The sequence below is a fragment of the Phyllobates terribilis genome, unplaced genomic scaffold, assembly GCF_046119375.1.
Source record: "Phyllobates terribilis strain yellow unplaced genomic scaffold, ASM4611937v1 Scaffold_8__6_contigs__length_399053987, whole genome shotgun sequence".
NCBI classification, from domain to species: domain Eukaryota; kingdom Metazoa; phylum Chordata; class Amphibia; order Anura; family Dendrobatidae; genus Phyllobates; species Phyllobates terribilis.
The window spans coordinates 140,813,628-140,833,960 of record NW_027362768.1 but is presented as its reverse complement, the minus strand read 5'-3'; the positions used below and the strand labels follow the sequence as shown (position 1 = coordinate 140,833,960).

Sequence of the window (20,333 nt, the reverse complement as noted above, 5' to 3'; positions counted from 1 at the left end):
TCCAAAAGACAAAACACATTTGGTGCCGCTGCATCAAGATATGAAGGTAATTAACCCATGGGAATAAAACAAAACAAAACAAAACCAAAAAAAAAAAACTTTACAATTGGCTGCCACCGATAAAATAAACATTGTATGTACCCCAAAATAGTACCTACAAAAACGAGCCCTTGCGCAGCTCCATCAACGGAAATATAAACCAGTTATTGGACTGAGAAGATGGCGACATAGAACTTTTTTTTTTAACCAAAAGGAAAAGAAAAAGTTCTTTATTTTTTTTAACCACTAAAGACATAAAACTATACAAGTCTGGTATTGCCGTAATTGTACTGATCTGAGGAATCAGATCAGGTTATTTTTACCATACAGCATACTGAACGCTGAAAAAACTAAACCCAAAAGACAATAGTGGAATTGCGTTTTTGTTTTATTCCTACCACTTGGAATTTATTGCCCATTTTTCAGGACATTACATGGTAAAGTATTTGGTTTCATTCAAAACCACAACTTGACCTGCAAACAAGTCCTCATCCGGCAATGTGGATGCAAAAATGTAAAAGTTATGGCTCTTGGAAGAAGGTGAAGGAGAAACAAATGCGCAAAATGGAAAAAAAAAAGGCAGCGTCCTTAAAAGGGGTATTCCCATCTCCAAGATCCCATCCCAATATGTAGTAGATGTAATAATAATAATAAAAACAACAATAATAATAGCAGATACCTCCAATTAGAAATCTAGCATAGTTTTTCTGATTCGCTATGTTTCTTTCCCCATGTGCAGGCATTGCAGGACCTTAGGTATCCATGGTTACGACCACTGATATAGTGACAGCTGGTTGCTAGTGGTTGTAACCATGGATACCCAACGACCTGCAATGCCAGCACATGAGGAAAGAGACATAGCTAATCAGAAGAACTATACTACATTTCTAATTGATGATATTTGCTAATATTATTATTATTATTACACCTACAACATACTGGGATAGGATCTTGGAGATGGGAATAACCCTTTAAGGGGAATGTCTCATAATGAACAGGTCTATGGAACAAATAGTAGTTCTTGCTGATCCTGGCCCATCCATGTAACACGTTTGACCACTTATGTATGATCAGATGGGGTTTGAACCAAATATAAAAACTGATCGCCAGATGTCAGACCGCTTTGGGGCTGATTCATTAAGACTGGTGGCCCAATATGAAGCCTCCAATCTAAGAGGGAAGGGTTAGATATTTATACTCTTTCTTGACTCCAGACGTTGAGTTTCAATATGCCCGATCTTTGGATCTCGCAGAAGATAAGCTGGTGTCGTTTCCCTCTCCCTACTGAGAACACATGTATGCCCGGCTGAGACAAGAGTGCCTATGCTTTGGAGGAGAGAGGCAAAAAAGGCTGACCATTACCAAACATGTATGGTCTCTAACACACCCTCAGCCATTCTCCTCGGTAGCCACAGTGTGAACAACCCTATCAGTGCAGATCAGAGGCTTAAAATAAATGTACTGACCAAGATCTCCCTCTAAACTGCACACAACGGTCATAAAGCAGAAAAGTTACGCGGGGAAGAGGTAAAACTTCATACAGAGACTGCTGCTACTTTAATCAAAGTCCCCGGCGCAACGCAGCCGACAACAGAGTCCCATTCAGCTGTGAACAATGAACAGTGTTTGGAAGTGCAGAGTGGAGTAAGCAGAGCCGGATCAGAGGTCCTCTCCGTGTACCGGCAGCGGGGCCAACACTACATTACTCCACAACACCAAGAGGCCCCGCTAGTAACAAAGGGCTTAAGATGAGCCGCGGAAAAACAAAAACATCTTTCCCCCTCTGTATTCTCACAGAACATGGACTCGGTCCAGGGATAAAACTTCTCCAATGTCAGGGAGGCAGCTGCTATTAGTTTTACAAAAAAGGTCTTTAAAGTAAAAAAAAAAAAAAAGTATCAGAGATATGCATCCAGACTGACACCTGGATGTGATTTCACTCAGTTCGCTTTTAGATGATTTTTGTTGTTTTTTTTTTTTTTTTTGCAGAAACTTGGGAATCATATGTATGTTTAGCACAGGAGCGTTAAGTTAAAAGCGGGAAATGGATTTTAAGTTAACCCTCCATGTGGGAAAGATGCTGGAGACTATTACAACTCAAATATTGCAGAAATAAAGCGGAGTATTGGTAATTAAAAGGGAAACTGCCAAAAGCCATTGTAAGGCACATTGATAAGTAAACCTGTACACAGGATAGGTCATTATCAGATTGGTGTGGGTCCGACACCCAGCTCCCCTAATGATCAGCTGTTTGCAGGTCCTAAAGTGGCCGGGCGTACGCTGTGTGCAGCTGTTATATGTGTAGTGACCGCTGCCGGGTACTGAAGATCAGCTTTAAGAAGAGAATATGAGCTGATCTGCATTGCTCTACACCAGCCACTACACAGGGAATAGAGCTGCACCGTATAGCGGTGTTCAGTGCTTGCACCCCGTTGTCTACTAGATCTAATGACAGCTGATTGTTGGGGTCTGACGACGCTACCATCAGTCTGACCTAAGGATTGGTGATGTAAGGTGTTTGGGCAGGTGCACAGCGAATGGTAGGCGGTGACCACTCAGAATCTGGTCATAGAACCCCCATTCAACAGAAGCCCCCTAAAGCTTGCGCTGCTTGCAGACAGCAGTCATATTTTGATCTATCCACTCTGAAGATCTAATATACAGAAAGGGATATAGTCATGAATATTAGTACCAGCCATATAGGAGGTACGTGCTGCATACATCACTGAAGCCATGTTGTATCACCAAATACAGTGCAGTTACTGAGCGATGCCCTATGTTTAAACTGGATTGTGCCCCGTAGTGCTCAACTATAAGCCAAGTATATCAAAAGGAGAGATAGAAAAAAAAAAAATGAAAATCATACGCAAAAGGCTTCGATATCAGGACACCCACTTGTCTAACGAGTAACTTGCAATAAACGCCTGTGACAAGTCCAAAGAGAAACCCGGTGGTCGCTCCAGTGAAGAGAAAAGACCCCACTTTTCACCACTATATTTACAACAGTCCTCTTAGAAGAAATTACCTACAATCCTTCCTAGTTAGAAAGGTCTTTTGACAATAAATGGATCTCAAAGCATCACCCTACCAAGACTCTTAGCGACCAGCAGCTATCTGATATCGCATATCCACAGGAACCTGTCACGGGTGTATCAGATGTAACAGACAGTCGCTCTGCAGATGGTTTCAGAAGATCACTTCGTTTGTCATTGCAGACGTCTTCTTAAATCTGTCTTACTTTAGGATCCAGTGGGTACCTCCCTCCTGCTCCGATTGACACCCTGCCCTGGGTGTTTAAATACTTTCAGTTTGCTGCAGGGAGGCGTCGGTGATATTCACACATTCCTTTGTGAAGGCTTGTATCTATTGCAGTCGGCTTACTTCCTCTCTGGTGCTTGGAGGACATTTGGTGTAATCTCTCTGAAGTCGGCTCCAGCTAAGTTTCTTCTCCCTGTGTTTGTCTCCCTTGTAGTCTTCAGTTTGTTAGTGGGGACTGACCAGTGCTCACCCCCCCCCATTCCCTATCCAAGACCTAGCTCTAAGGATATACAGGGCTTAGGTTTCCTGTTCGGCGATTGGTAAGGAACCAATATAGGGACGGTAGGGGTGACAGGGTGATATTAGATCAGCCTAGGGTCTCCACTCCCCTTTCCCCTCATCCCTTCGTGTTGCACTTTGTCTTAGCTACACTGTGCGTGACAGAACCTCAATGATTGCCAGAATGGGGGGGTTCAATCTATATAGGTCTGTATTTTGTTCATTTTCCATGGGACTACTGGAGATTGCAGAGGAGCCACAGCACACATCCACGACTGTGGTTCCTCTCAGGGGGCACAGGTCCAGCATTATAGCAATCCACGCGGGTCTTATGGGTCAGACCCTCACTCATCTACTAGTACCAATAGTAATAAACTTGCTTAACAAAATGCCCATTCAAACTAACAAGCTGACGGCACAGGTCCTCCGTGTGAGACACACTTGTTAAAGGGGCTTTCCAGTCTTCACCTTCACCAATGGGCACACTGTCAGGATTCCCCTGTACCGCCAGCTTGATCAGTGGTCAAATGATCGATCATATACAATTTGCATGCTGGTGATCACGTGCCGACTCAACTTTTCCTGATTCTCTCAAGGATGACAGCAATGGTGCAACGTTCATACTGCTTGATATGAGAAGAGAAAAATCTTGACACCCTGGCCCAAAAATTAGGATTTTGAACAAAGCCTCTCACCCCTCTCTTTCCATTTAACTTAGAATTTCTGACTAAGATACATGGACATGGGTTTTAGAAACTGGTCAACCCCATTAAACAGTCTTGGTTGTGACTGCACAGTTTGGTAAGGTAAGCTTCCTTTTGCTTCCATTTCAGCATACATGGGGTTAAACAAACAGGCTTGAGGATTTTTATTTCTGATAGAGGCTATAGGATTGAGGGTCCTCACTGCACATCAGTAAGAGCCATGGCACAATACTGACTTGATTATCAATGCAGCTTTCTTTGCAGTCAACACTAAGAAAAAAATAAAAAGGTTTTACATTTCTGGAGCTCCGAAGTCTGCAGTACATCTCGGTGGGATCTCACAGTTCATCTAAGGATAAAAAATTGCTTTTAGGAAGGGTGGGCTCCGTTGTACGAAACAGAGAAGGAAACCGAAAAAAAAAGGGTTGTGAAACCAGGAATTGAATGTTCCAGTTTAATGCAAACAATCATGTGCACTCCGTCAACATTAATACACTGACTCGGCTCGGGGAACGGCGTCTATACTCAAAAGTCCATTGTCCTAGGACAATCCGCTAATTGTCGGCTTCCAAAAAGCTCCAGATACTTAGTGGTGATGTCAAGTATCAATTTACATAGTTTACACGTCTCCAACCAAAGAAAAAGACAAAGGGGAAACAAGAAAAAAAGGAAATCCTGGGAGAGGAACACAACGAAGAGAACTATAAAAAATAAGAAGATTATTCCGGACGCCATGGCTTGTAATTCCCAATAACGGTCAATAGAAGACCTTCTCATACAGTGCATTTCTGGCCGGCACATCAATAGAGAGAAATGGTATCATTATAGAATTATTGGAAAATGGTCTAGACATCCACCCCCATTGAACCCAAAACAAAAAGACCACGGACGTGACCACAAGATGTATGGGGGATCCAACATCTGCAAAATGAGATCTTGCAGCTGATTCCTGCCCTCACCACAGGCTCAGAACATATATGCCCCACAGACAATCCATCAATGACCTGGTCGTGGGTCTGTGAAGTGACCGCACCACCCATACAGTGCGCTCCTCGGCACTGAACAAACATCTTTAGCCCCCAAAATAACATTGTCCTACAGTTATTCATCCCTATAGGCCGCTGTTGGTGCCACAAAACTTTGCAAATTGCTCAAAATTTTCACTTTTTTCACACTGACTTCAAAAGTTTAAAAAGAGCGTGGCGCACCAGGAGGGGACGCAGTCAACATATTATAGACAGTGAGGTCTTAAGGGGTTGTTCCCTTTTAAATATATTTCGAAGTGACGTCAGCGCCGGAGCCAATGCCAGACACCGGGAACAGCAGCGGTGGATCCAGGGAAGGCGAGTACAGGACAATTTCTACATTTTTAATAAAGATTGTAATATGGATATAAAAACACTGGCAAAAAAATATTTAAGAATAGAAAAACCTGATATAAATCAAAATCATTGTCTGATCATAAATTAATTTCTCTTTAGGCCAGAAAAAGGCACAAAATCTGAAGTCCTACCTATGGGAAGTTTTACTACTGAAACTAATGGCAAGGCTGCATAGGTCCTAGTACAACATTTATATTATATTTACTTTTTGTAGTAAGAGTAGAGATATTCCAGCACTGGGAAATCACATTATTGGAAGCCACATGCAAACTAGCCTAGAGGTGCACAGTGCGTATCCATGTACTCCGTATACTGACAAACCCATAATGGACTTTTAGGCTCACTGCATGTGGCGTCATAGCGTGATCTCTCAGGACTGGTACATCTGATTACGGCTGGTTAGAGTAGATATGAGTGAATAAATTCCCCGGACCCTGGTCCAGCCAGGTCAGTATTCTGAGGTCACTGGACGGATGCCTCGCGTGCCGCCTCCTACCTTCCAGCATCCCTGGCTCCTGTTTTTATTAATCAGCCAGCTAATACAGAAGTCAGAGATGCCAGTAGGTAGGAGGCGGTTCGCAGGGCTTCTGTGGAGGGGCAACAAAATACTGACTTGGCCGGACCAGGGCTCTGCAGATTTATTCACTTACTGATAAATCTAAATCAGAAACTCAATGCTACTCGATAAATGTAAGAATCACTTAAAAATCCTGTAGTAAAAAAAGTACTGAGAAAGTCTGATCCATAGAACCTGGAATGCAATGTAGAGAAAAAGGGGTATTGCAGGCAAGAAATGCAACTTAAGTTTATCACTAGGGTTATGGATCGTTTTTTTTAAAAGGATTGTCTAGGACTTAATTTACCTATCCATAGGATGGGTCATTAATATGAGATCGTGGGGGGGGGGGGGGTGTCTGACAGCCTGTACCCCTCCCCCAACAATCAGCTAATGTGGACTTCAGCAGAAGCCGGATATGCGCAGAGGCTTTGTACTATGCTTGGTGGCCGCTGCCGAGTATTCAAGTGAATAGGAGATAAAGCACAGCACCGGCCGTGGCAATGTACAGGGGTTGCTATATTCTATAATGGCTTAGTAACAGCCCGATCACAGGGGGAGGGGGGGGTATCGGACCCTCACCATTCTCATATTCTCCTTGACAGTCCCTTTTTAGAGAAATACAAAATTAAAAGAGTAAAGTCTTCTTACCAGAAGCTGTGGCCACATTTTGTCATGTAGGCTTCCTCAATCATATCAAAGCATATAGGGCTGAAAGAAAAAGAAGAAAAGTAGCGTGAAAAAGGCAGGATACAAAAGCATCAATGGCAGGAAGTGTAACGTCTTCTAGTTTTATATCGTCACACACATCATTAATACAATTAAAGCAATGGGGATTTCAGGACCCTAGATACAAGGAAGTATCCTGTCCACAAATATTTCAGTTGGAGCCATGGGAGGTCTCTGAAGCCCGTCACCCCCTGCTCCTGTGCCCAGAGGATCGTGGACAACTACTGACGCGCCAATGTCCACCAGCGAAAGGGTGTTCTGGGAGCATAGGACTAGGACAGGCAGGTGACGGTACTCAGATATGTGCAGTGCATCTACGACTGAGGGGCTGCAGCGGCAAAGAAAGAAAAGATCCTCTGTCATTCAGCTTTTTGGTGCAGAATTTGCAGAAAGAAAAGAAGTGAGCTACTAATTTTTACTGCACTACAGAATACAAACCCCAGCAGAAATTTTTCATTGCAAGGGCTACATAAAGTTATTGGTTTTGATGTGGATTTCAGGGCAAAAATCAACGTCAATCTAACATGTGAAAAGTTTTTTGTAAAACCGATCGGTGATCCTTCTGACTGCCTTTGTCATCTTCGTTAAGTCCACACACTTCTTACAACCATTTTTTAAAAGGAGCACCCCACTCCCCGTATTCAGTCACTGATTACCCATAGAAATGGGCAACCATAAGATACAAAGGTGGTCCTCCAGAGCAGGCACTTCTCTTCTCTGGTTAAGAGAGTCAACAGGAGGTGCCAGAAGTTTTGCTGGTTGATTGAGTGCGACTAAATTCTGCCGCCAGTTTTACGTTGCCCCATCTAAGCGCATCATAATGTAGGGACAGAGACCCTGATTCCAGCAGGATGTCACTTATTGGGTTTCTTGATTATCTGCTGCAGCTCTTCTTGTTCACTCAGTGATGGCCTCCTGCCATGCAATCCTCCATATTCATGAGCTCAGTATAACGCTGCCTCCACCACTGAATAGCATCTTTCTGCCTATGCACAGTGTACACAGAAAGCAGAGTAGCAGAGCTGCAGCAGACAAAACAGATCATCAAAACTACAGCAGTGACAGGTATCGGTCCATATTATAAACTAGTAAGCATTAACCTGGTGACAGATACCCGTTAATTGTGAATCCATTTAATTGAAGGTTTATTTGGGAAGCAAAAATGGTAACTCCCAAATAAAATAACTATTGCAGTGCTGGTTTGCTCCTATACCAAGATGCGGGAAGGTTCACATCCCAAGCTGCCACTCTATAGATCCGTCAACAGCCAGGCAGCCTGGCTAAGGGCAATGGTTGGGTAATACTCTGCAGCTACAAGAGGACATTAATACTAAATTGTCATTTAGAGTTTAAGCAGCTGAATAAGGGAAAATGAGCCTATTGTGGGACATAACAGGGTAAGCGAGTCGCTAATAATGCTGAACTAATGACAGACAAGTGATCCTGCAGAGAGCGCAGCTCCTGGGCCTCCCCATAGTAAATTGCTCAACTGAATGAAGTCTTTCAAACATCGGGTCCCAATAGAAAAACTTTATCAACACTAATAATTGCATGAAATCTGGAACTAGAACAATAAAATGTGGATTTATTCTGATTTCTTGTGTTACTTAACTCCTTAAATGCTAGTATGCCAGGAATTGTTCATCTGGATCAGGACATAGTTGTCGCTGGGTAGCCAAGAAGTAAACAGGATATTGCTCATTAATGGAAACACTCCGACCCAGTACGTTATAAACACGCTGGTCTCATGGCTTTCAGAGGGAGATGGCAGGTTTTTATTAATGGACAGAATGAACTGTGAAAAAAATCTGATTTGGGAGATGGGAAATTTGGTTCAGACAAGCAAACTAAGACCCTATTAGTCAGCTAGTGTATGGGACGCAATTCCTGACCCGACAGCAGGTCTAAGGATCTGAAATGACAGCTTCTTTGATGTCTATGAAGATGTCAGTGAGGTTCTTTACAGTGGTTGACCATCCCTTTATTTTAAAACCTGGCCCAACAGGGTATAAAACTAAAAATATATTCAAATCACCAGCCTTTTCCCCAGTTCACAAAAGGAGAAATCTATGAAAATAAAATGGTTTAATGACTAAAAGGTAAACGTTGCCAAAAAAAACCTGGCAATATTTCTCAGCTGCCGTGCTTGCGTCAAAAACTGCAATAAAAAGCAAACAAAATATCTTATGTACCCCAAAGTGGAACAAACAAAAAAGTACAGCTAGACATGCAAAAAAAGTAAATAAATAAAAAACATGCACTGACCCATCCCCATTGCTCAGACATCAATAGAACCCAAAAGTAAGGTGGCTACAGGACTACGTGCTCTATGCCGCCGCGATCAGGTCCTTGTCGAGTGATGCCAAGTAGATGAAGTCAGACTCAGCGAAGCAGACACAGTCATCCCCCTTACAGGTGATTTTGGGAAAGGAAGGATTGGGCGTGCTGTTCCCTCTGCCAAGGGCTCACTCCCCATTTAGAAAGGAGATGGTTGTCTTGATATATCTGGCTACTATTAAAAGGTTCTCCAGGCATAAGATATTGATCCTCACCGATCTCATTAACCTAACACCTTGCACCATCCACCGATCACCAATCAGGGGCTGCCCTTTTTATTTAATAAGAGCGGACAGTCCCAGTTTGTTGTTTTTTCAAAATATATAGCAAAAAAAAAAAAAATGCTCGGAAGTGCCCTACTGTTCCCGGAATGTCCCGACTTCTCAGCCAAAGTCAGGCCCGAGCTTCCAGGTTGTTGGGGGGCAGTCACACAACCCTCCATGAACGCTCTCACAGTGATAGAACGAGATCTCGCTCTTTGCACTAATCCAGCGCTGCCACGTACTTTACTACGCGGTAATATAACGGCAACCGCTGTAATGATGTGGTAACAGCTCAGCAAAGTACATCGCAGCACTGGGTTAGTGCAAAGACTCGACAAATCCGACTTTTGCAAGAAAGTTGGGACCTTTCGGGGTTGATTAGGCCACTTCTAAATATTTATGTTACCAAGTGATATATAGAATAGGGCAAGCCACTCTTACTAAATGACAAGGGCAGCCCCAGATTGGTGGTGAGCAGCTCTGTCACGTGTGAGCCGCCGCTGTCGGGTTCTGCTGACCCCCCCGATCTCCTGCACAGGGGCTGATCAGCAGCAGCTACTAGTGCCCCATCACCAGAGGTGTCGGACCCCCACTGATTCGATATAGATTTCATATAATACGCCCGGACGACCCCTTTCAGCAACTACTTTCAACTCCCTTGAAAGAAGACGTTCACGTCCTGCAGACACGGAGGATTAGATGACACCAGAGTATTACAGAAGCAGCAGGTGGGTGAGGTGTGCACATCGTCAACTTTTTAATAAAAACACAGATTTTTTTTATAGCGGATCCTGGGAAAAATCTGCAATTATTTTTTTCTTCTGTGTGAACCAATCAGATCAGAGATAAGAGGCGCCTGTTGCTGCTCATCTCCCGGGAAACCAGCAAACCTGGAGGTGCAGTGGCATCAGCAGCAATCATCAGGGGACCCTGCAGTGAGGGCATCAGTTGTGTAAATCAGTAGTTATGGAACTACAACTCCCAGCAGAGGCTCCTGCACAGATACAGCAGGCAGCTCTCACTGCAGGCAGCAGGGCATGCTGGGACTTGTAGTTCCACAGAGGGCAGGACTGGACCATCTCACGATAGAAGGGGGGGGAATCAGCCTACAGCTCTCACCACACAAAGTCGTTGCTCTTGTCCTCGTAGGAGTTGATGAGGCCGTTGCACAGTGGGGTGGGCAGAGGCCTCTTCCTGGGGCCAGAACTCACAGCCCTTCCGGTCAGCGCCGAGCCGTTACCCGTCACCCCGAGCCTGGACATACTAGAAGCCACCGGTCTCAGGGGCCCCGCCGAGGATGAGGAGCTAGACGGGGCGGGGGATGAAGAAGACGAGGATGGGCCCGTCCCTCCTCCCGGTCCGGGGAGCTGCTGAGACTGCCGGCCCGAGGACATCTTGCTGGTTGCTAGGCGGCACCGTCCCGGCTCAGGCCCGCCGCATTCCGCTGTTCACCACCTGGGAACAATAAAGTGTCAACAAGGAGCCAGTTCCAGCCCGACACCGGAAGCGTCCGGCCACAGACGGGGCGCCAGACGACAGCCACGCCCACCCTGCGCGACGTCACATCTGGAACTACGGCGAAGGAGAGAGGCCAAAACACTGCGGATAGCGAAGCATCAATGTGGAATTTACATATTTCTGCTGAGCCTTGTGGTTCCACAGACATAACCCCGTCTAGTTAGAAAGCATAGTCACTCATATTCATGGAAGCGCCATAAATAAGCGGCAATGTAGACATTGCCGCCTTCAAGCAGTATGCAGACAGAGGGTTTGTTTTAAGCGTTTTTTCTTATTGTCACAAAAATATGGTGCATGTTATTTCTCAGCAGCAGCTCCTGATGGAAAACACTCCAAACCAGGCACCGTACAAGCAGAAGGCTGCAAAACCTCTTAGGTCGTGTTCACACTATTTGCAGCAGTTTTTTTCTGCAGCAAAAAAAAAAAAACAGCGCTAGCAGGAAATCCGCAGCGTAAAATAATAATAATCATTTTTATTTTTATAGCGCCAACATATTCCACAGCACATTACAACTTTAGGGGGGGGGGCTTGAACAGACAAAAAGACATTACCAAATAAGCATAACTCAGATATTAAGTGAGGGCCCTGCTCACAAGCTTACAGTCTATGAGGAAATAGGGGGGACACAAAAGGTAAAATGTACAAATATTGTATAATACCGCCATAATATGCTAAATAGGGTAAGTACATAGCACTACATGAACTGGTCGCCAGCCAGTATGTGTACAGTACAGGCAGAGGCTAATCAGTGCATTGATGGGATGAACATGATTTTGAAAAAAAAATTGTCCTGGGTAGTGCATTCCAAAGAATTGGCGCAGCACATGAGAAATCTTGAAGACGGGAGTGGGAGGTTCAGATTAAAGAAGTTGTACATGACTTTATATTACCACCCCCCCCCCCCCCCCAATGTATCCCCCCGGGGCCCCTAAGGCTTTTTGTAATTACCTTACGTTGCAGATAATTCCGTGAGCGGCGCTATCGGTGGCCGCACACAGGCATCACGTGACCCCGCTCTGGCATCACGACAAGTGAGGCGTGACTCAGCGCTGGGGTCCCCGTGGTGGCTGCTGGGTTGTGGGCGGGGTTACCCCCCGCGTCACACCCGGCATCCACCACGCACTTTCCCAATGAATGGGGAGAGGCAGAGCGAGTGGCGGATGCCGGGTGTGACGCGGGGGGGGGGTAACCCCGCCCACAGCCTGGCATCCACCTGGAACGCGGAAGATAGAGACCCCCGGCTGCTGCCAGCACTTGTCGTGACATCAGCAGATGTCAGAGCCGGTTGCAGCCGGGGGTCACGTGATGCCTGTGAGTGGGCAGTTATAGCGCCACTCACAGGCAGTATCTGCAACGTAAGGTAATTACAAAAATCCTTAGGGGCCCCGGGGGGATACATTGGGAGGGGGGCGTAATATTAAGTACTGGACAACCCCTTTAAGGAGGATTTTAGTTTTAAGTCATTAGCAGAACAGATGGCACGGGTAGGGTGGTAGACTGAGAAGAGGGAGGAGATGTATGGCGGGGCTGAATCGTGGAGAGCTTTGTGGGTAAGAGTGATAAGTTTATATTGAACTCTATTGGATGGGCAACCAGTGCAATGACTGGCACAGGGAAGAGGCATCGGTTTATTAGTTGGAGAGGAATATGATCCTGGCTGCTGCGTTAAGGACAGATTGGAGAGGGGAGAGTTTAGAAAGAGGGAGACCGATTAGTAAAGAGTTGCAATAGTCCAGACGAGAATGAATAAGAGCTACAGTAAGAGTTTTTGCCGAGTCAAAGGTGAGAAAAGTCCTGATTCTTGAGATGTTTTTGAGGTGTAGATGACATGAACGAGCGAGTGATTTGATGTGAGGAGTGAAGGAAAGATCTGAATTGAGTATGACCCCAAGACAGCGGGCTTGTTGCTGGGGAGTAATGGTGGAGCCACACATGGGAATGTCAATATCGGGCACGGGTATTTTAGTGGAGGGAGGAAATACGAGTAGTTCAGTTTTTAACAGATTCAGTTTTAGATAGAGGGAGGACATAATGTTAGACACAGCAGAAAGACAATCACTGGTATTTTGTAATAATGCAGGGGTGATGTGTATAATTGGGTGTCATCAGCATAGAGATGGTACTGAAAACCGAATCTGCTGATTGTCCAATAGGAGCGGTGTATAAGGAGAAAAGAAGGGGGCCTAGGACTGATTCTTGAGGGACCCCGACAATAAGGGGAAGGGGAGAGGAGCCGACAAAAGACAGAGAAGGAGCGGTCAGAAAGGTAGGAGGAGAACCCGGAGAGAACAGTGTCCTTGAGGCCAATAGAGCAGAGCATAGTGAGCAGAAGCTGGTGATCTACTGTGTCGAATGCTGCAGAGAGATCCAGGAGAATCACCAGGAAATAGTGACCATTAGATTTAGCTGTTAGTAGATCATTAGAGACTTTAGTGAGGGCAGTTTCAGTAGAATGTGAAGAGCGGAAACCAGATTGTAAAGGGTCAAGAAGAGAGTTGTCTGAGAGATAGCGGATGAGACGGGAGTGGACCAGACGTTCCAGGAGTTTAGAGATAAAGGGAAGATTGGAAACTGTCTGTAGTTGGCCGCACAGTTCTGGTCGAGGGATGTTTTTTTAACTAATGGTTGTATGCTGGAGTGTTTTAAAGAGAAGAGAAAGATACCAGATGAGAGGGAGAGGTTGAATATTTTAGTTAGGTGAGTGGTGACAGCTGGAGAAAGGGACTGAAGGAGATGTGAGTGAATAGGGTCACTGATGCAGGTGGTAGGGCGAGAGAGGAAGCAAGGAGCCTGATCACTTCATCTTCCATGACTGGTTCGAAGTCAGAAAGTGAGCAAGATACAATGTGGGAGGGAGGAGCATGTATAACATTTGGGGATTGGGAGAAAATTTCCTGTCTCATATGGTCAATTTTTTCTTTGAAATAATTGGCTAGATTGTCAGCGCTGAGGTCGGTGGTCGGGGCCTTTGCTGTTTAAGGAGAGAGTGAAACGTGTTAAAGAGGCTTTTAGGGTTATTGGAAAGTGAGATGATGAGGTGGTTAAAGTAGGTTTGTTTGGAGAGGTGAAGGGCAGAGTTCTAGATTTTAAGCATAAATTTATAATGGGGGAAATTTTCGGCCACATTAGATTTTCTCCACAGCCTTTCAGCGCACCTGGAGCACCGCTGGAGAAAACGTGTTTGAAGCGTGTGCCAGGGTTGTCGCCGTCTTTGCCGACTTGTTCTCTGTGTAAAATATTGTAAAATATTTTGATGCATTTTTTTTCCCCCCATTTATTTGCACGGGTGATAAACGCTGAGAGGATTAATACAATGCAGATTTGAAAAAATTGCTTTAATGGTTGAAATCTGCAAGGAAAAAATAAGCCGCAGTAAAAAAGGGCAGCAAAAACTCAACGTGTGTACAAGCCCTTAGGCTTCGCGTACACAAGCGGAAACTGATCCTAGAAGGAATATATATGTTTCTACGTAAAACGACTCGCGGTGCTCGTGTTCAGGCTTTCAAATGTCTTTTAACCCCTTCAGCTTTCTAAAAACGCAAAGGGGTTAAAAGAAGTGACTCGACCGATCTGACGTTTCCCGCTCACAATATTAGTCAATGGGAAAGCTCAGAAGACGACCCGACGTCTTTTGGAGCATTTTATCGTTTTTGCTTTAAGAAAAAGCATTTTTTTCATTATTTAATGGATTGAAGAAAACAATAATTATAATAATAATTTTTATTTATATAGCACCAACATTATTCCGCAGCACTTTACAATTAAGCGGGGACATGTACAGACAATAAATTCAATACAAGGTAAGACAGTTTAAACAGTTACATTAGGAGTGAGGTTCCTGCTCGCTGCTTACAATCTACAAGGAAATGGGGGGACACAATAGGTGAAAAGTGCTTGTTATTTCAGGTCTGGCAATTATAATAAATGGGGAGTTTCATATAAAGCTTCATGATCCGGTCATCAGCCAGTATGTTTAAGTGCAATAATCAAGTACCGAGTGCAGTTATCGTGTGCATGGAGGGTGTGGAGACAGATGAATAGTAGGGTGCAGATTCTGAATAATATTTAGAAGGAGGGAACAGGGAAAGTTAGTTTACTGAGTAGTTGAGGTGGTAAGCTTGTTTGAAGAGATGGGTTTTTAAAGCACGCTTGAAGACATGGGGGCTAGGCATCAGTTGGATCATCTGGGGTAGAGCATTCCAGAGAACTGGCGCAGCATGAGAGAAGTCTTGGAGACGGAGGTGCAAGTTTCAGATTATGGGGGATGTTAGTCTTAGGTCATTTGTAGAACGGAGGAGACGTGTAGGGCGATAGAGATGAGAGAGGAGATATAAGGCGGTGGAGAGCTTTGTGGGTGAGAGCGATGAGTTTATATTGGACTCTGTAGCGAATGGGTAACCAGTGTAATGACTGGCACAAGATGGAGGCTTAAGCATCTGGACAGAAATACGACCCTGGCTGCCGCATTCAGGATGGATTGGAGAGGAGAAAGTTTGGTAAGAGGGAGACCGATCAGAAGAGAGTTGCAGTAGTCCAGACGAGAGTGAATAAGAGCGACAGTAAGAGTTTTAGCAGTTTCAAAGGTGAGAAAAGGTCGGATTCTGGAGATGTTTTTAAGATGCAGGTGGCAAAAAAAGACATCACAAAAATCGTAGAAAAAAACATCTAAAAAAAGCGACGACAGCTACAATTACGCTCAGGAAACAACACAGATGCGCACACAGACAAGTTTTTGGAGCAGAAACTGAGCAAAACCTCGCAAGTTTTTGCAAAGTTTTCAGATTTGGAGGAGGATATGGAGACAAAGCTCCTTCAGGAAAAGCCGGCGTCTTTTTTTTTTTTTCTGAAGCGGCTTTGATGGGGGTTTTGCTGTCTGCAGAGCCCCGTTCTCAGGATCGGTGTGGTTCCACTGGTCAGACCCCAACAATCAGCAGATTATCACCCATCCCACTGATTCTAAAGATGTGAAATACCCTTTTAGGTAATATATACACCCTAGGCCACGTTCACACGTTACAGTATTTGGTCAGTATTTTACATCAGTATTTGTAAGCCAGAATGAGGAGTGGGTGATAAATACAGAAGTGGTGACGTGTTTCTATTATACTTTTCCTCTGATTTTTCCAGTCCTGATTTTGGCTTACAAATACTGATGTAAAATACTAAACGCGTGAACTTGGCCTTAGGCTTTATTCACACATCTGTATTTGCCTTAGGCTTTATTCACACATCTGTATTTTTGATCAGTATTTGATCAGTATTTCTATGCAAAAACCAGGAGTGTCTCCAAAACACAGAACAGGTGTCAATCTTTCAATTATACTTTTCCTCTGATTGTTCCACTCCTGGCTTTGACTTAAATACTGATGGAAAATACTGACCAAATACTGACGTGTGAATGAGCCCGTATGTGTATTTTATTTGTTCTTCTAAAAGCCTCACATGTCCGTGTTGGATCCATTTTTTTTATGGATACAACACATACCCATTATAACCTGTGGTGTTTTTTACATGTCCGGGCTTTTTCACAGACCGTGTGTCAGTGCGAAACTCACAGAGACATGTCCATTTTTTCCGGTATTATGGATGAAAAGGTCCAATCCAAGTCTATGGGTCTGTGGAAAACACATACAGAACACGGATGGCATCAGTGTACAATCCGAGTGCTGTCCATATTTAACATTGCAAAAGGGTAGGGGAACCTCTGAGAAGAATCGTTTGTTTTTTGTTGTTTTTTTGTATTAGAGAACAGCAATAGAGCATTATTACAAGATTGGCCCAGGAGCTATACCATGATGGGGGACATATATTACTAGAAGAGGTCAGGATAGGAATATGACACTATGATGGGGGATATTATTACTGGAAGAGGCCAGGATGGGAATATTACACCAGAATGGGGGACATATATTACTGGAAGGGGCCAAGATGGGAATATGACACCAGAATGGGGGACATTATTACTGGAAGGGGCCAGGATGGTAATATTACACCAGAATGGGGGACATTATTATTACTGGGAGGGGACAGGATGGTAATATTACACCAGAATGGGGGACATTACTATTGGAAGGGGCCAGGATGGTACTATTACACCAGAATGGGGGACATTATTACTGGAAGGGGCACAGGATGAGGGACATTATACCAGGAAGGGTCCCAGTACCAGTATGGGTGACAGTACAAGATGGGGTACATTATTACATTATGGAGGGGGGAACAAGCATGTCGTTATAGGATTTAGAACACTACAGGGGCTAATACATCTGACCAACATGTAGGTGGGGACCTAAGTCCAAATTTAGCTCCTGGGCCCATCAGACTTTAGTTATGCCACTGACCCTACCCATTACTTTGGCAACTATTCTGGAAAACTATACTACACAGTATAAAAATGAGCCAAATTTATTACAGCGGCCCATGACGGATGATACGTTTGAGTAAATTTAGTGTCTAAAGATGAGACAATCTTTTGTTTGCTGCATGTTGTTGCATTTACACTATGCCCCCCTTTAGGCTAAACCAGACCCAGGTGCAAACAGTGTTTTCAGCTGAGGTTACATGGCGACTTTATAAGTCACAAGTTTGCAGAGCTAAAGATTGTTCTGTGCCGCTGCTACATCCCAGTGCAATGCAGGTGAATGGGGTCGCATTGCAACCCGTAGGGTACCGCAGATATGAAAAGCAAATCACAAAGAATCCAATTGGTTCTGACTTTTGCAACTTGCTTGTAGCGGCTGCAGTACCCTGCAGGTCATAATGCGACCCTATTCACCTGCATTATGCAGCAATGTAGAAAGCGATCTTTGCTGCCCAACCTGTGTCGTACTTGTGCTGTAATCTCAGCCTTAAACACATAATAACTAGGTCTAAAATGAGATGCAAAAATTGCACCAAATTTTCACCATAATTTGGCACATTTCCACCAACGTGAATGCTCGCTCACAGAAGCAAATCTGCCAAAGTGTTTGCGCGAACCCACAACCTTCGTGAGACGTCGCTTTTTTAAATGGAAGCCAGTGGATCACTTCGGGTGCAGTTTTTTCAGCTGTTACCCCAAGGGGAGACATTTTCTCTACAGTGTAAAGGAATGGCGTTCCTGGTTAACCCCAGATTAGAGCCTACTGTTGTATCGTCCACTAGGGAGATAAAGGGAACGTTTATCTTTTGGATCCTGTTCTGCTTTTGTCTATATCACCCTTCAGGTTTATGTCATTTTTCTGCTTAATGTTAATGCCCTTTGTTGCTTATTAATTAAAATGAAATTTCCTCTGATTCTTTTTCCGCCCGACGTCTCTTCCTTATCTTCATTATTGGATCGCCTTCGTGATTTATTGCACCTGGTGGAGATTAAACTTGCCCCGGCTTACACCCATACGCAGATGATTTCCCTGCATATTTTTTCACCCGTTTCCCTTATCTATATTAATCTGGTTGAATTAAAGACGCCTTTATCACCTTTTCTGTCTTGATTAATTTCCATCACTTCTTTCCAGCTTGTGATTTGATCTAACCTCATATCCTCTATTTTACTCTTTTTCGTGCCTAATCCTTTTTTTTTGCAGCCAAAGATATCCATTCTCCAGGACTGCGCTTTACCTCCTGCACGGATACTGATCAGGGAGGATCCAAGCATCGGCCACAGCTGCACTTCGCAATCCATAGTGATAAAGCTCAGTGCCATCGATGTGTCGCCACACGCCAGTGCTTCCAAGTGCAATCATGACATCAGTATAGAAGAACTGTTTGGGTTGGATGTTTATAGGATATATACATTTTGGAACAGATTTTTTTTTTTTATTGTTCATTTGTTTCCTAAATTCAAAGTTAAAGGGGTTGTCCACTATTCGGATATCCCCTTCTGAATCCCTATGTTTCCCCCATTAAAATAATAACACTTAGGGCACAGACAGACGGCCGTATTACTCGTGCGAGGATCGCATCGCAATCCTTGGACTGGCCGTTGGCTCTCCTGACCTCAGCATGACAGCTCCATAGAAATACGTGCTGTCACGCTCAGGTCAAGTGAGCCAACGACCAGTCCGAGGATTGCGATGCGATCCTCGCACAAGTAATACGGCTGTCTGACTGAGCCCTTATACTCACCTCCTGTGCCAACGACTTTCCCCCGGTGTCAGCACTGGTTCTCCTGGGGTTCATGTCATGTGTGACATTATGTCAGCGCTGGCTTCACTCTCTCCTCCTTCCGACAAATCAAGACATTTGGAGGAAGTGAGAGTGCAGCAGCAGCCCGCACTTCTTCTGGATATCAATTACGTTCGTAGGAGAGGAGAATGAAGCCAGCTCTGATTTGCCTCAGGGATGGCGTGACGTAATAATGTCACACAAACCCTGGGAGAGCCAGTGCCAACACCTCTGTGACGCTGTCGACAGCAGAGGTGAATATAAGTGTTATGATTTTACTAGGGGGGAAAGAAGGATTCAGAAAGGATTGTCTGAGTAGTGGACAACCCCTTTAAGTAACTTTCGAAATAGCTTTAAACTGTTCTACCATTTTGCTGCTGCAGACTGCTAGTAACTTAGTAAGTCCTTTATGTAGCTGACTGATCTGTGACAATGGTACATATCCTTCAGAGCTGTATTCTGAAAATCTTTCTATGCTCCCCTCCCTTCTCTCAGTGTTAGTAACCAGCATGGAGAGGTAGGGTTTATACACAGATCTCCACATTACACACAGATGGAAAAATATATCAGGGATGGAAAATAATACAGTCTATAGAAAAGAAGGAAACGTGAAGATAATGTTGCAGGATAGAAGCTGTGCTGATATATTAGCTATTGAAAACCTCAGCACCTTGGATACACACAGACCTCACATCCAGCCTATATTACAGAAAGAGACACTCCCATAAGAGAAAAACTGAAATTTGGATCAGGCTACAAAATGCATATCAGGGGGTTTGAAGATGAAGATGAAGATTGCAGATTAAACCATAATGTGGTGTAATTAAAGGAGCTGACCTGAAACCAAAAGTGCAATGCACGATCACCTCTCAATTTCAGACATGGCACATGTGTGCCAAACCCTTCCCCCTAATATATTAGGTAAATACATAGGGTTAATATCAGAATTCCTGCTTTGTAAAGTTGCTATAATGACAATGTGCAGGATACAGGACAGCCTAAAACTTCACATTCCTTTCCATTAACCTGCAGAGTACGCTTCCCATTACCTTCCGGACCTTTTTGCATTAAAGTGATACTATTCAGCGGTGAGTGCATGCATTGAAGCTGGATCCGATCTGT

General features: G+C 44.3%; 1 protein-coding gene across 3 annotated transcripts in view; it reads right to left on the bottom strand.

The window, feature by feature from the left end:
* COP1 (COP1 E3 ubiquitin ligase) overlaps nt 1–11,131 on the bottom strand; it is a 193,050-nt gene extending 181,919 nt beyond the window's left edge. For 2 of the 3 annotated variants that reach the window (XM_073643375.1, XM_073643376.1), the window contains exons 1-2: nt 10,667–11,131; nt 6,870–6,929 (exon numbers count right to left, since the gene is read on the bottom strand). In XM_073643375.1, coding sequence (XP_073499476.1) covers nt 6,870–6,929; nt 10,667–10,941 — 335 coding nt within the window. In that variant the 5' untranslated portion in view covers nt 10,942–11,131. The remainder of the gene's footprint in view (nt 1–6,869; nt 6,930–10,666) is intronic. The other variant, XM_073643377.1, reaches the window with a different exon arrangement.
* Between the last annotated feature and the right edge of the window lie 9,202 nt (nt 11,132–20,333).